Source organism: Panthera uncia, chromosome F1 (genome assembly GCF_023721935.1).
Source record: "Panthera uncia isolate 11264 chromosome F1, Puncia_PCG_1.0, whole genome shotgun sequence".
Lineage (NCBI taxonomy): Eukaryota > Metazoa > Chordata > Mammalia > Carnivora > Felidae > Panthera > Panthera uncia.
Window position 1 is genome coordinate 41,557,643 of NC_064813.1, and position 12,246 is coordinate 41,569,888.

General features: G+C 54.6%; 1 protein-coding gene across 3 annotated transcripts in view; it reads right to left on the reverse strand.

Moving 5' to 3' along the window:
• PIK3C2B (phosphatidylinositol-4-phosphate 3-kinase catalytic subunit type 2 beta) overlaps window positions 1–12,246 on the reverse strand; it is a 67,943-nt gene that overhangs the window by 35,713 nt on the left and 19,984 nt on the right. For 2 of the 3 annotated variants that reach the window (XM_049634448.1, XM_049634447.1), the window contains 6 exons: window positions 8,892–9,912; window positions 4,852–4,952; window positions 4,099–4,253; window positions 3,629–3,749; window positions 587–698; window positions 253–332 (listed from right to left, as the gene is read on the reverse strand). In XM_049634448.1, the coding sequence (XP_049490405.1) occupies window positions 253–332; window positions 587–698; window positions 3,629–3,749; window positions 4,099–4,253; window positions 4,852–4,952; window positions 8,892–9,824 (1,502 nt within the window). In that variant the 5' untranslated portion in view covers window positions 9,825–9,912. Of the gene's footprint in view, window positions 1–252; window positions 333–586; window positions 699–3,628; window positions 3,750–4,098; window positions 4,291–4,851; window positions 7,221–8,891; window positions 9,913–12,246 lie in introns of those variants that run through there. The other variant, XM_049634449.1, reaches the window with a different exon arrangement.

Below are 12,246 nucleotides of genomic sequence, written 5' to 3' on the forward strand. Positions count from 1 at the left end.
TCCATAAGTCTCATGAAGACTGAAGGATGGTGAGTCTTTTCTGCTTCGCCACCCCTCACCTGGAGAGTGATGGCAAAGTACTAGAGGGACAAGATGTAACACACCCTAGAGTGGGGACCTTCTCCTACGATACTCTTGGGTCTCATCCCTGACACCTGTAAGAACCCCTGGTAGAAAGGTAAGCAAGGTTATCTCTTGGGGTCCCCTCACAGTTCCTGCTTAGCCCACATCCAAGATGGCACCCACTCTCACCTGCTGATGGTCTGTTTGACTGGCCTCTCTTGCAGATGGACGAGGTAGTTCAAGGTGGAGGGGCTCTGGTCATCATTCACCTATGTAAGAAGTGGCCTATTCAGTCTATGGCCATACCACCCTGAACATGCCCGATCTCGTCTGATCTTGGAAGCTAAGCAGGGTCGGGCCTGGTTAGTACTTGGATGGGAGAAGTGGCCTATTCAGAGAGGAGTGGTACCCTAACCTCCACCCAGAGCTCTTCCCCTACTCCCACTGACTGTGTTCCGCATCACCTCCTGCCCCCTCTACCTCCCCATCCCCGGGCAGCTGTCTGCTATGCCCCCACACGAACCGTCCGGGCCAGGTCACTGCGTACAGCTTTCTGCTCCATCAGCTGTAGTCGAATGTCGATGTCAAACTTGCGGCAGTACTGAATGTACTCATGGCTGCCCAGGGCATGCTTGCTGGTGGGACAGGGGAACAAGACCATTAGCACCCTGGGGATGCAGTGGGAAGGGAGATGCATACCTTGGCCTTGGGAAGACAGAAATAAGAGGGTGTAGGCAGGGAAGGGTACTTGGGCTCCTGGAAACTGTCAGAGCAGAGCTCAGAGGTCTGTCTAAAAAAAAAGCCACCTAACACACTTAACCTTGGTCTGTACAAACTTTGATTTTCTTAGGCATTTATTACCTGGATCATCATCACCGATCACTCCAGGGGCGGGACCTTCTGGAAGGAGTGGGGAACAGAGACTTCTCGGAGGGAGGGGGCAGTGATTAAGTCCCATTCTCTTGGCTTTGGTATATAGGACACTTTGAATGTCACCTGTGCTCAGGTGTGGAGCTCACTGATTGACACTCTCCCCACACTGTGGTCCTGAGGCTCCCACCCCCTGCCATCAGTGACTGGGGTGCTAAGGCCAACCAAACAAACCTACCAAGATTCCAGGTCTGTTATTCCTAAACCCTAAGAAGTTTGCTTCTCCCCTTCCTCCATGGGTCCTGCTTGACTGTGAATAACAACACAAATCTCTATAGACTTCCTGATAAACACCCACCTGCAGGCCATTCACTGCTCAAGCAACAACAAGTGAGACCCTGTCTACCCAAGTTTCAGAGAAGGCCTAGGAGTCCTTCCGTGACCCAGCCTTTTCCTCCCTCCCAAATCACACAGTAGTCAGAAAGGAAACCCAAGAGAAGGGGCAGAATGAGTGTCCCGCAGGCCAGCCCTGCAGGCCTGGGCCGGGTCCCAGCAGCTGGGTAACAGAAGCCGGAAAGGGACTTCCTTCCTCAGCAGAGCTGGGAATCTAGGCCAGAAATGGAGGGGAGAGGAGAGGAGCAAAGGGGAGGAGTATGTGCAGAAGCCTAAGCGGTGCCAGCCTGAGAGACCAGTCTGGGTCCAGCTAGGACTTAAGGGGTTCTCCACATCCTGAGGGGCCAAGCCTCGGATCCAGGCCCCAACCTGCCAAGGCTGAGCCGTGGCTAAACCCTGGGGGTGGAGAGGCTGGGCAGGGGGCAGGTCTGGAGGGAGTGCCCTTGGAGGAAGGAAGAGTGTGGTTGGGGATGGGGGAGGTGGCAGGAAACCCAGCCCTCCCCTGGGACTGTCTCAAGGTTCTTATCTGAGAGCAGCCTGCATCCTGGACCCACCACGCCCCCTTTACATCAGGCCCTGCTCGGCAAGGGTAGGAAACCACAGGGCTTCCTTGGGAGCTAGCCACTTTCTGGAACCCCCAAAGTGTCTTCACCCCCACCCAAGGCAGTGTCTTGTGCTCAGGGTCTTCTAGGCTTTCCTAGAAGCCTTCCTGTTGGGTGGGGAAGAAAGAGCCTCAGTGGAAAAGGGGGGGGGGGGGCTTCTTGAACAAGAGTCAAGGACACTGGGCTCCTCTGGGGACTTGACTGACCTTCTCTGTGGAAGGCCTTCCTCTGGATGCATTCAAGTTAAGAGTGGGAGGGGCGTGACCCCAGGACCACCCATCCACCCACCCATCACACTGAACACTCCAGCTAGGTCCTGACAGGAAGTCAGAACCTCACAGCTTATCTACCACCTTCAGCCCTGAGGGCTCAAGGACTAGGCGAACTGCAGGGGAAATAAGAGTATTCAGCTGATCTGAATCCTCACGCTTTCCGGTCTTTGGGCTGGTCCTTCCCTGCTCCTTGGGTCATTCTCACACTCAGTCCTTATCACATTTAAGGGAAGAAATTGAGGATCAGGGTCTTACAACTAGTAGGTGGCAAGCTAGAACCCAAACCAGCCATATCGGTGTGATCCATGATGTCCCTTGTCCCTTACGACAGTGCCTGGGGTGCTCTCTGCCAGGAGACCCTGAGTCTGGGACCCCTTCTTATTCTTCTAGGGAAAGCAAGTGCCCATGGAACACACTTGAACAGTGTTCCTGGAGTTGCGCCATGCAGGGCCCTGCCCCTGCTTTCCCTCAGTGTTCCAGAAAGGTCCCCCAATATTCTCAAGGTGGGAGAAACCAGCCAAGGACTGCTCTAGTCAATGGTCAAGCACCGTTGCATCTAGACCTGGATGTAGGAGAGAGAGAGAGCGTACAAGTGGTGGCACTAAGAGCTGACATCTGGGCCCCTCCCTTCCCACTGCTGACGCTTGCTTTCTCCAAGCGGTCAGGGGTACAGGCCAGGGGGCTTTCTCCAAGCGGTCAGGGGTACTGGACAGTGGGCACCCCCAGAAGCTTGGGGAGGAAAGCAGATCTCTGTTTTCCTTATCTGCTGCCTTCCGGCCGATGTTACAGCACCATCTGAAGGGTGCACACCCTCTCCTCCCGCCCGGGGCACCCAGAGCCCTGGGGCAGCGGAAGGGGATGGCTGCAGCTGGTCCACATCAGACTTTCCAGGGAGGCCGCCTGCTGCAGGGGGCACTGGATGGAGAGGAGCTGGAGGCGAGCCTCTGGTGAGGAGGATAACCAGCTGCACATGCCAAGGGGGAAAGGCTCGTTGGCAGGGGCAGGGCGAGGAGGAAGCAACTGTAATTTCTCCCCCAGGTTCCACAAGGGCACTTCTGCCCAGTCCTCCATCTACCGTAAAGAGACCGCACAACCTAAGAGGAGCAGCCCCCCGCACGCCTCTCTCCACACGCAGATGTCTGCAAGCAGATATGACCTAGTCTTTGCCTGCTTCCAGCTCCAAGCTCTTTCCGCAGCAGACTTGGCTCAGAAGCAGGCCAGCCCTGCTGGAAGACAGAGCGCTGGGGAAAGTGCGACGTGGCTGCGAGTGTGCCCAGAAAGCAGCAGCGGGATCAGGGAGGAGCTGCCGGCCTGGGGCTGTGAGCCCAGCACCACCCCGAGGAAGCCCCCTCAAAACCCTACCGCCCAGAAGGCAGGTGCCGTTTCCTACCCACACTCCCTGCCCCTTTCCCCCCCAGATTCACTCACTTCTGCAGGAACTCCTCCAGCCCACAGGGCTTCAGCACAAAGTCCCCCACGTCCACATCTCTCAGTTCGTCATGGGTGTAGCACAGGGTCTGGTGGATGAGCAAGTCTACCGTGGAAGAACCTGGAAGGGGTAGGGCAGGGGAGCCATGATGGGGGGCGGGGTGCCGGGGCAGGCGGGGCTCAGGGTCCCCCTCCTGACCTCCCCGCCGCCCCCCACCACATTCCTGGCTAAGCATTCTCTAGCACCACTGCTACCACGATGAAGCAAGCAAACACATAATTCGGGCTTGGAGAAAGTGACCGTGGGCCCAAAAAGGTCGCCCCTGAGCCAGTCCCCCAGAGGAGCCTCCCCACTGCCCCTCACTGGAGCCACAGGTGGGGTGGGAATTGAGGTCCAAGGATCCTACGGTCCAAACCACAGTCATCCCTGCCCCACCTCAAGGGATGCTCATACCCCCTCCCCCGCTTACAGTTGCAGGTAAAAGTGAGTGGCTCCCGTAGGCTGTCACACAACACGGTCACCTTCAGATTGACTTCATCCCCAAGGTGCTCGGGGCTGGGGGTGACAGCACTCCAGACATATCCGGTGAGGGAGTAGTCTTGGATGTCAGAGCCAGATCGAAGGCTGTGCAGGAAGAGAGGGAGAAGGACCCTCGCTGTGCCTTCAGAAGAGAGCAGTCGAGAAGAGGCCTGCTGGGACCCTCCCACCCTGAGGCCAAGGGCCCTTCCGTCCCTCCAGGTCTGCAGGCCAGGCTGGGGGCACTGGGGAAGCAGCTCTGGGAAACCATGTTCTTGACACATTTGCTACGGTTACGTAACGTTTCCCAAGCCCAGCTGAGGGTAGGGACAGTTCTATAGTGACAAAGTTTTCCATGCTAAATTCAAGGGAAAAATTCTCCTCGCTCCATTTCCTTTCTCTGTTAGCTCCAGGTAATATTCTTATCTCCATCGGGGGTGCATTTGCTCCTGGGCGCAACCGAGCCTGAAGCCCTTGGGATAATGTGGCTGTTGGATCAAGGGTTCGTAAACTTTGTCCAAAATATGAAACTTCTAGGATTTCAAAAAGCCCACAAACACCTGTTGTAGGCAGCACCCCATAGTGATGAATTGAGATTTATTAAATGTGGCTCTTTTTCCTTCCCAGAGAAAGTTCTGAGTGGGCTGGCCCTCCCCCACCCCCAGCCCCCAGAGCCCTCCCCAACACCCCATTCTTTAACTCTTACATATCCAGCATGTGGCAAAACGCAGCAACTTCCTCATCTCTCTCCTCTGAGACCTCAAACAACTCATGGCCATTGGTGACAGCATGGGGCCGGGAGCCCACCTTTAAGAGAAGAGCAGCCGACTCAGTGCCTTTTGCCTCAGGGCATTTCCCTTCCAGCGGGCTGCTCCCAGATCTGCACCCTGAAACTCTGGGTATAAAGGCTCTTGAAGCATTGAACACTCAGGGCCCCAGGAAAATGTGGGAAATCCAGGAAGCTCTTTATTGGCTGTCCGAGGAGACCAAGAGCCAAGTGAAAAGAGGGAGCCTTGGGGCACGTGGGTGGCTCAGTCGGTTGAGCATCTGACTTTGGCCCTGGTCATGATCTCAAGGTTCATGGGTTCGAGTCCCGAATTGGGTTCTGCACTGACAGTGCAGAGCCTGCTTGGGGTTCGTTCGTTCTCTCTCTCTCGTTCTCTCTCTCTCTCTCTCCCCCTCCCCCACTCATGCTTTCTCTCTCTCAAAATAAATAAACTTAAAAAAAAATTGAGGGGTGCCTGGGTGGCTCAGTCGGTTAAGCCTCTGACTTCGGTTCAGGTCATGATCTCATGGTTTTTGAGTTCGAGCCCCGCATTGGGCTCTGTGCTGACAGCTCAGAGCCTGGAGCCTGCCTTGGATTCTGTGTCTCCCTCTTTCTCTGCCCCTCCCCTGCTTGTGCTCTGTATCTCTCCTTCAAAAATAAACATTATTATTATTTTTTTTTACTTGAGACCCGGAAGCCTTGGCTGAGGCTGGAAGTCTGGGTGGGATGGACAAGCGTGTGGCCAAACCTCCTCTCCGGGGAGGCAGTGTCTAATAAGCTCAAGCAGGTTAGGCAGCGCACAGCACTGCTGGGTCACCGGGCTGGCTTTCTGGGGGTGCTTCTACGGGTGTGGCTGGGAGCTCTGCAGGCAGCCTCCTTTTCCCAGTCCCAGCTCAGAGGTCAGGGCAAGAGGGTTACCCAAACGGTGCCTGGGGAAGCCCGGCTCCGGGCAAATGCCTCGGCATCGATAGCGAGCCCCAGGGACCCAAAGCAGAGAGAGACCGAGAACACTCAGTTGGAGGCAGTGACTCAGACCCACGTGCCTTCTCGGTCAATGCTATTTGAGGAAGAAAGCATCAAAGCGGCCTTCTGAGCAGGAGAGAACCTGGCTCCTGAGCCTTTTGGCCGTGAACGGCTGGAATGTCAGGGCGCCCGCCTGGGCCCCGGTTCCCATCAGAGAGAACACCGAGTGTGGTGGTGGGGATTCTCCCTCGGATGAGACTCAACCTGCCTCCCGGTACAGGGCTGTTTTCAGTCACCAAGAGGAGCCCTAAAGAAGCCTGCAGCCCAGCCCCAGGGAGGAGGAAGTGGTGGTGGTGGGGGGAGCTGGGGCATGACAGGTTTCTGCCTGACGGGCCTGCCCAGAGCCGCCAGGGGAGGCCACCCCATGGGAATGGCAGCTCAGATGGAGCCCCAGCCTGCACCCGGTAAAGCAGCCGCTGCCAACAGCTGCTTCCGGGGAGCTCAGGCCTGTGCACATAGCAAAGCCTCACCTCTCACCCTCCCACTGGCTCTTCTCACGTCCTCCCCGCCCCTAAGGGCAGATGGCAGCAACTGAGCTCCTCATTTGAATATCCAAATTGTTTCCTCTGAGTGACCCCTCTCATTAGCCTTGCTCCCCAGGGTGAGGATGGAGGGGTGCGGAGGGGAGGGCGGCAGCGGGGGCAGTTGGCATGTGAGGCCCTTGCTCTGCCAAGTTCCAGCCTGTGTCCCGCTCACAACAATAGTACCACTGTCAGCAATTAACCCACAAAAGTGAGGGTGAGAGAGCGAGAGCGACAGAGACAGTGAGACAGAGAGACAGAGGAGGGGAAGGCGAGGGGGATAGAGAACAGAGTGGCTACTGAAGGCCATTTTCATGCCCCTTCAGTACCACTCCCTGGCTCCATAAGAAAACAAAAGCCACTTACGTTTGCCCTGCTGGCAGGCCCTGGTGGCATCGCCCGATGCTGGCTGGGGGAGTCTGCCGGGCAGAGGCTGGCAGTGGGGGTACCAGGCTGGCATTTGGAGCCACCCATTTCCAGAGCTGGCTCCACAGGCCTGGGATAAGGAGGGTCCCTCCGTCTGAAAGCCCGGCGGAAGCGGGGCGGTGGGATAGGCCGCGGGTCCAAGGGGTCCCCCCTCCCGGTGGGATGAGCCCCCGCACCGAGCTGAGGTGGGGAAGCCCAGGGCCGCATTTGCCCCTTAAGAACTGGCCAGAGCCTCTTGTTCTGTACTAGCTTCTTCAAGGAGACTTTGCACCAAGCTCCCTCTCAGGACCCTGGTGACACACAGGGGTTGGGGGAAGGACGAGGCAGTGGAGGGAGGCGAGAGAGAGGGAGCGACAGAGGTGACCACCTACCCGGGCGGCCTGACTCCGAGCAGGCCCAGCTCTGGGTGAGGAACTCAGAGCTGGGAACAGGAATCTCCCCGTCCCTATAAATAGCAGGAGCCGCCCCACCTCTCAAGCAGGGCCCTTAAAAAGCCCTGAGCTCCAGAGTCATGACTTGTCCCAGAAACCGATCCTGCTTTGGGGGACTCTCTTCGCAGAAGCACAGGAAGGAAGGACCACGTGGCTTTTCCCAGGCTGTGAAGGATCCCAATTACTGGGACACACGGTGGGAAAGCCCCGGTGTCCCTTAAACAATGGATAAGGAGGAAACAGGGACGGAATGAAGTGGAACGCTGTTCCTACGGAAGCCATCAGTTATGAGGTAACTTTTGACTCCCTCTGCAGCCAGGGTTTCCAGACCCAAGGGTGAAACTCAGAGTGGCCTCAGGTCCTACCCACGGAGATGCTGCTGCTGACTTTTTTTTTTTTTTTTTTATTAAGAGAGAGAGTGAGAACGGGAGGGGAGGGGCAGAGGGAGAGAGAGAGAACCTTAAGCAGGCTCCGTGCTCAGCGTGGAGCCAGACACAGGGCTCGATCCCACGATCCTCAGATCAAGACCTGAGCTGAAATCAAGAGTTGGACGCTCAACCGACTGAGCTGCCTGCGTGCCCCTGCTGACACTTTTTTAAGCCAGAAAAAAAGATCAAAGCTGCCCTGGAACCCACCTGTGCTTCTATGGAGGCATGGTGCTGTTTTATACTCTGCTGGTCAAAGCGAAATTGTTACTGTCGTCCTGCATGTGTTTGCTAAATATTCTCCCCGTGAGAGGAGATGGACGGTGGTGATGGCTGCACAACAATGCGAATGTGGTCAATGTCACCGAGCTGGATGCTTCAGATCAGCCAAGATGGGTAAATCTTGTGTATATTTCACCAGAGTAAGAGAGAGAGAAGGAGAGAGACAGAGAGAGGCAGAGACACAGAGAGAAAGAAATAGAAGCTGAGAGAGAGAGAGAGAGAGAGAGGCAGAGACAGAGGGAGAGGGAGGGGGCAGAGGCAGAGGGTGGGGGAGAGAGAAAGAGGGACAGGGGAACAGAGGGAGACAGAGAAAGACAGAGGGAGAGAGCAAGTACCAGCAGGCTTTGAAACAAGAGAGACCAGAACTGCATGCCTTGGACTATCAGGCAGGGTTGTTGAGGGGTCTGGACCAGGGTCTGGTGACCAGGGAGCACGAAACACTGGTTAATGCCGTGACTGAGCCTCATTACCACACAGCGTTTTGGGCACCGCAGGTCAGAAAGCAGAAGCAACTTGCTCCAGTCCCCAAGGCCATCCGGCCACAGGGTCACAAAGAATCCCCTAAGCCTGGTTCAGTCCTTACCTCGTGAAGTGACTACACACTAGGAACCGAGATGCCAAAACACCTGCCCCCACAAGGGCTGTTTGGGCACAAAACTCAGCCCTGAAGAGGAGCCATGTCTCTACTAGTGTCCCTTTTCCTCTCCCCTGCCAGGGCCCAGGGGCCGGGAGACAGAGGCAGAGGGGAGGAGAGAACTACCAGGGGGAGTATGCAGCAGACTGGGGTCTGGAACAACAAGAAGAAAGGACTCCTCTCCGTTTCCAAACGGCACTTGCGAAGGGGAACGGAAGGCACACAACAAGGTCCTCACCGGAGCAGCGGAAATCCGGCGGTTCTTGCCAGGTGTCGTATTCTTTCGGTTGGCATAGCGGGAGGCATAGGTTCGGGGCGGCACCTGAGGGGGCATGGTCTTGCTCCGGGCCACGGGTTTTCCGGGAGTGTCCTTGCCGAAATCCAGGGGCCCCCGGCCCTCCTTCCAGCCCCTGGTGGTGTCACGCAACATTTCTGCATCGTAGGTTGACTTCAGGTTGAGCCGTGTAATCGCATCATTGATACCGTCATAGTCCACAGGCCCCAGGAGGCGCCCCGGACCCCCACCCCCCAGCTCCTCGTCCTCTTCTAGGATGCGACGCCCTAGCAGTTTGCCTGGAGGGTGCTCGACCGAAGAAAAAGTGTTGACGTCATTGGGCTGGGAGATCTTGGAGGATGAGGGAGACCCCTTTCTGGGAGGCAAGGGAGGGGTGTCCCAGATAGAGACTCGGGGTGGCAAAGGAGGTGGGGACAGTTTCTTGGAAGAGCCATCTATATCTCCCAGTCCTGGGGACAAAGAAAGCCCTTCATCTGAACCATCAAAAATATAGAGATAGTCTCCAGCCAGAGAGCCTTTGGGCCAGGGATCTGGGCCAGGCTGGGAGCCCTGGGAGGTAGAGTGGTTGGATAACCCTTCCTGTGGGGACAGCGAGTTGTAATTGAGGGTAGGATCAGAGCCAGAAAGACCGCGTAAGAGCTTAAGGTCCTTCTGCCTCCCCGCCGGCTTGCTGTAGAAGTCAAGGACGGGCTCGTCCCAGCTGATGAGAGCGGGGTCTGTGCTCTGCTTGGCTCTGCTCTCCTCCTTGTCGTGCCGGAGCTGGGACAGTGCATCATACTCCATCTGCAGGGCTTCGGCCATGGCCAGCTCTTTGCGGCTGATGCCCACCGACTCCAGGGACTTCCAGTGTTCCCCATTGCCCTGAGTCGAAGACATGGTGAGGACGGGTGACCGAGGAGACAAGGAAGCCTTCTACTTCCTGCCAGTGTCAGGGGTGCAGGGTTCTGGCATGGTGTCTCGGCACCTGCAGGTGAGAGGTTAAAAATGTCAATCATTCAGCCACGAAAAGACTTGTTTTAATAATCTGACTTAGGCGACATCATCTGGGCCACTGCCTTCTTCTTGCGTGCCTGTAACCGATGGGGAGAAACAAAAAGACGGAGAGAAAAAAGAGATACCGGGGCGCCTGGGTGGCTCAGTCGGTTAAGCGTCCGACTTTGGCTCAGGTCATGATATCACGGTCCCGTGAGTTCGAGCCCCGCGTCAGGCTCTGTGCTGACAGCCCAGAACCTGGAGCCTGCTTCGGATTCTGTGTCTCCCTCTTTCTCTTTCCCTCCCCCATTCATGCTCTGTCTCTGTCTCAAAAATAAATAAAACATTTAAAATAATAATAATAAAAAAAAGAGATCCCAAGACAACTCTATCTATGTAACACATCTACCCTTCCACTCATCAATAGACGTTTCCATCTGTGGTCCCTTGCTCCCACCCTCCTCTCTCTCACATGTGCCCCGAGGAAAGGAGGAAGCGCCTTGCATCAGCCAAGAGAAGATGGAAACAAGGGCTCTTTGGTCCGTTTAAAGAGGACAACTCTCAGACACTGCTGGTGGGGAATGAAAAATGGGACAACCACTTTGGAAAACAGGCAGCCTCTTGTGAAGATAAACACCCGCCTACCACAGGACTCAACTATCCCACTGCTAGTTACCGTCCCAAGAAAAATGAAAGCATATGTCCATACAAAGACTCATATACGCATATTCATGGCAGCCTGGTCATATCCCCAAGCTGGAAACAACCCGGGTCGGTCCATCAACAGGTGAACTAATGGATTAAAAAATGTGATTACGTGCACATAATGATACCAACTCAGAGGCAAAAAGGAATGAAATTACCGACACGTGCAGGGACATGGATGCATCTCAAAATAACTATTCTGCGTCAAAGAAGCCAGACCCCCCCCCCAAAAGTATGAATATGTAGGATTCCATTTATATAAAATTCTGGAAAATGAAAACTATCTACGGTGACAGAGAGCAGATCAGCGGTTCTCCGGGAAGGAGTGGAAAGATGACACAGAGGCATAAAGGAAACTTTGGGGGATGACAAATATGTTCAAGGACTTAATTGCAGTAATAGCTGCACGGACATATAAATACGTCGAAACTTATCAGATTGTACACTTTAAATACGTACGGTTTATTGTACGTCTAATATACCTCCATAAAGCTATAAAGTGAAATGTACAATAGAGTCCAATGAAACAGACCATATAATTACTCAGACTGCACTAAGGTCCTCCCAAAATACACCAATATGAGCAGTAAAACAAAGCCTGGCAACAGGTGAGACCCGGGTACTTGGTGGATAGGTGTGCCATATTAATTCTCCTTGGCCCTCAGGAAGCCAGGCAGGAAGGCAGAATCCCCAGGCCAGCTGCCCTGGCCGCAAGCAGCCCCCTTCATGTACCCCACTGTTAGTGTCCTTTTCTTTAGAAGCCACGACACGAAGATGGCACTGAATGGTTGTAATGACAAGGCTAGCCTGGCCCAACGGTTCTCAACCCTGGTTACTCATTAAAAACACCGGGGGCACTTTTTTTTTTTTTTTTAAAGTACTGATGCCCGGTTCTCTTAAGAGATTCTAATTTAATCGGTCTGTGGTAGAGCAGTGGTATTTTTAAAAACCCCAGGAGATTCTAGTCTGCAGCTGAAGCTGAGAACCACAGACACATGTGTGTATATGTTTCGGATTAGGTTGGGGGAGGTGAAGGTGAAGTGGCCGCTTCTGACCCTTAGTGCCAGCAGCCAAGAACTTCATGATTTCATGGAATCATCAAAAATTATTCATTCTGTTGCACTGCTTTACCCAGCAGGTAATAAACAAGAGCATGTTGTTCCTTATGATTAGAAAGTTGAAAAAGTCAAAAGGAAAAAGGTTCCGAAAGATACTTGGGTGGCAAATTCCATCAGGTCCCAAACGAGTTAGGACAAAGGTATCCCTTGGCCTGAGGTGCCTGTCTAGGACCCTGGTGCCTCCATCAGGCCCAGGTGCAGCACCCTGACCTGAAGGCCATGGCTGGCTCAGTGAATCTTAACAAGTAGTTCCCCAAAGATGGAATAGCCCAGGGCATATGACGTGACTCTTTGCCTGTTGAGTTTGCCCACCCTTCAACAGCTTCTTACGGATTACCTTTTTTTTTCTTCACTTTTTATAGTTTATTTATTTGAGAGAGAGAGAGAGAGAGAGAGCGAGCGCATGAGCGGGAAAGGGGGAAGGAAGGAAGAGAGAGAGAGAGGGAGAAAGAGAGAGAGAGAGAGGGAGAAAGAGAGAGAGAGAGGGAGAAAGAGAGAGAGAG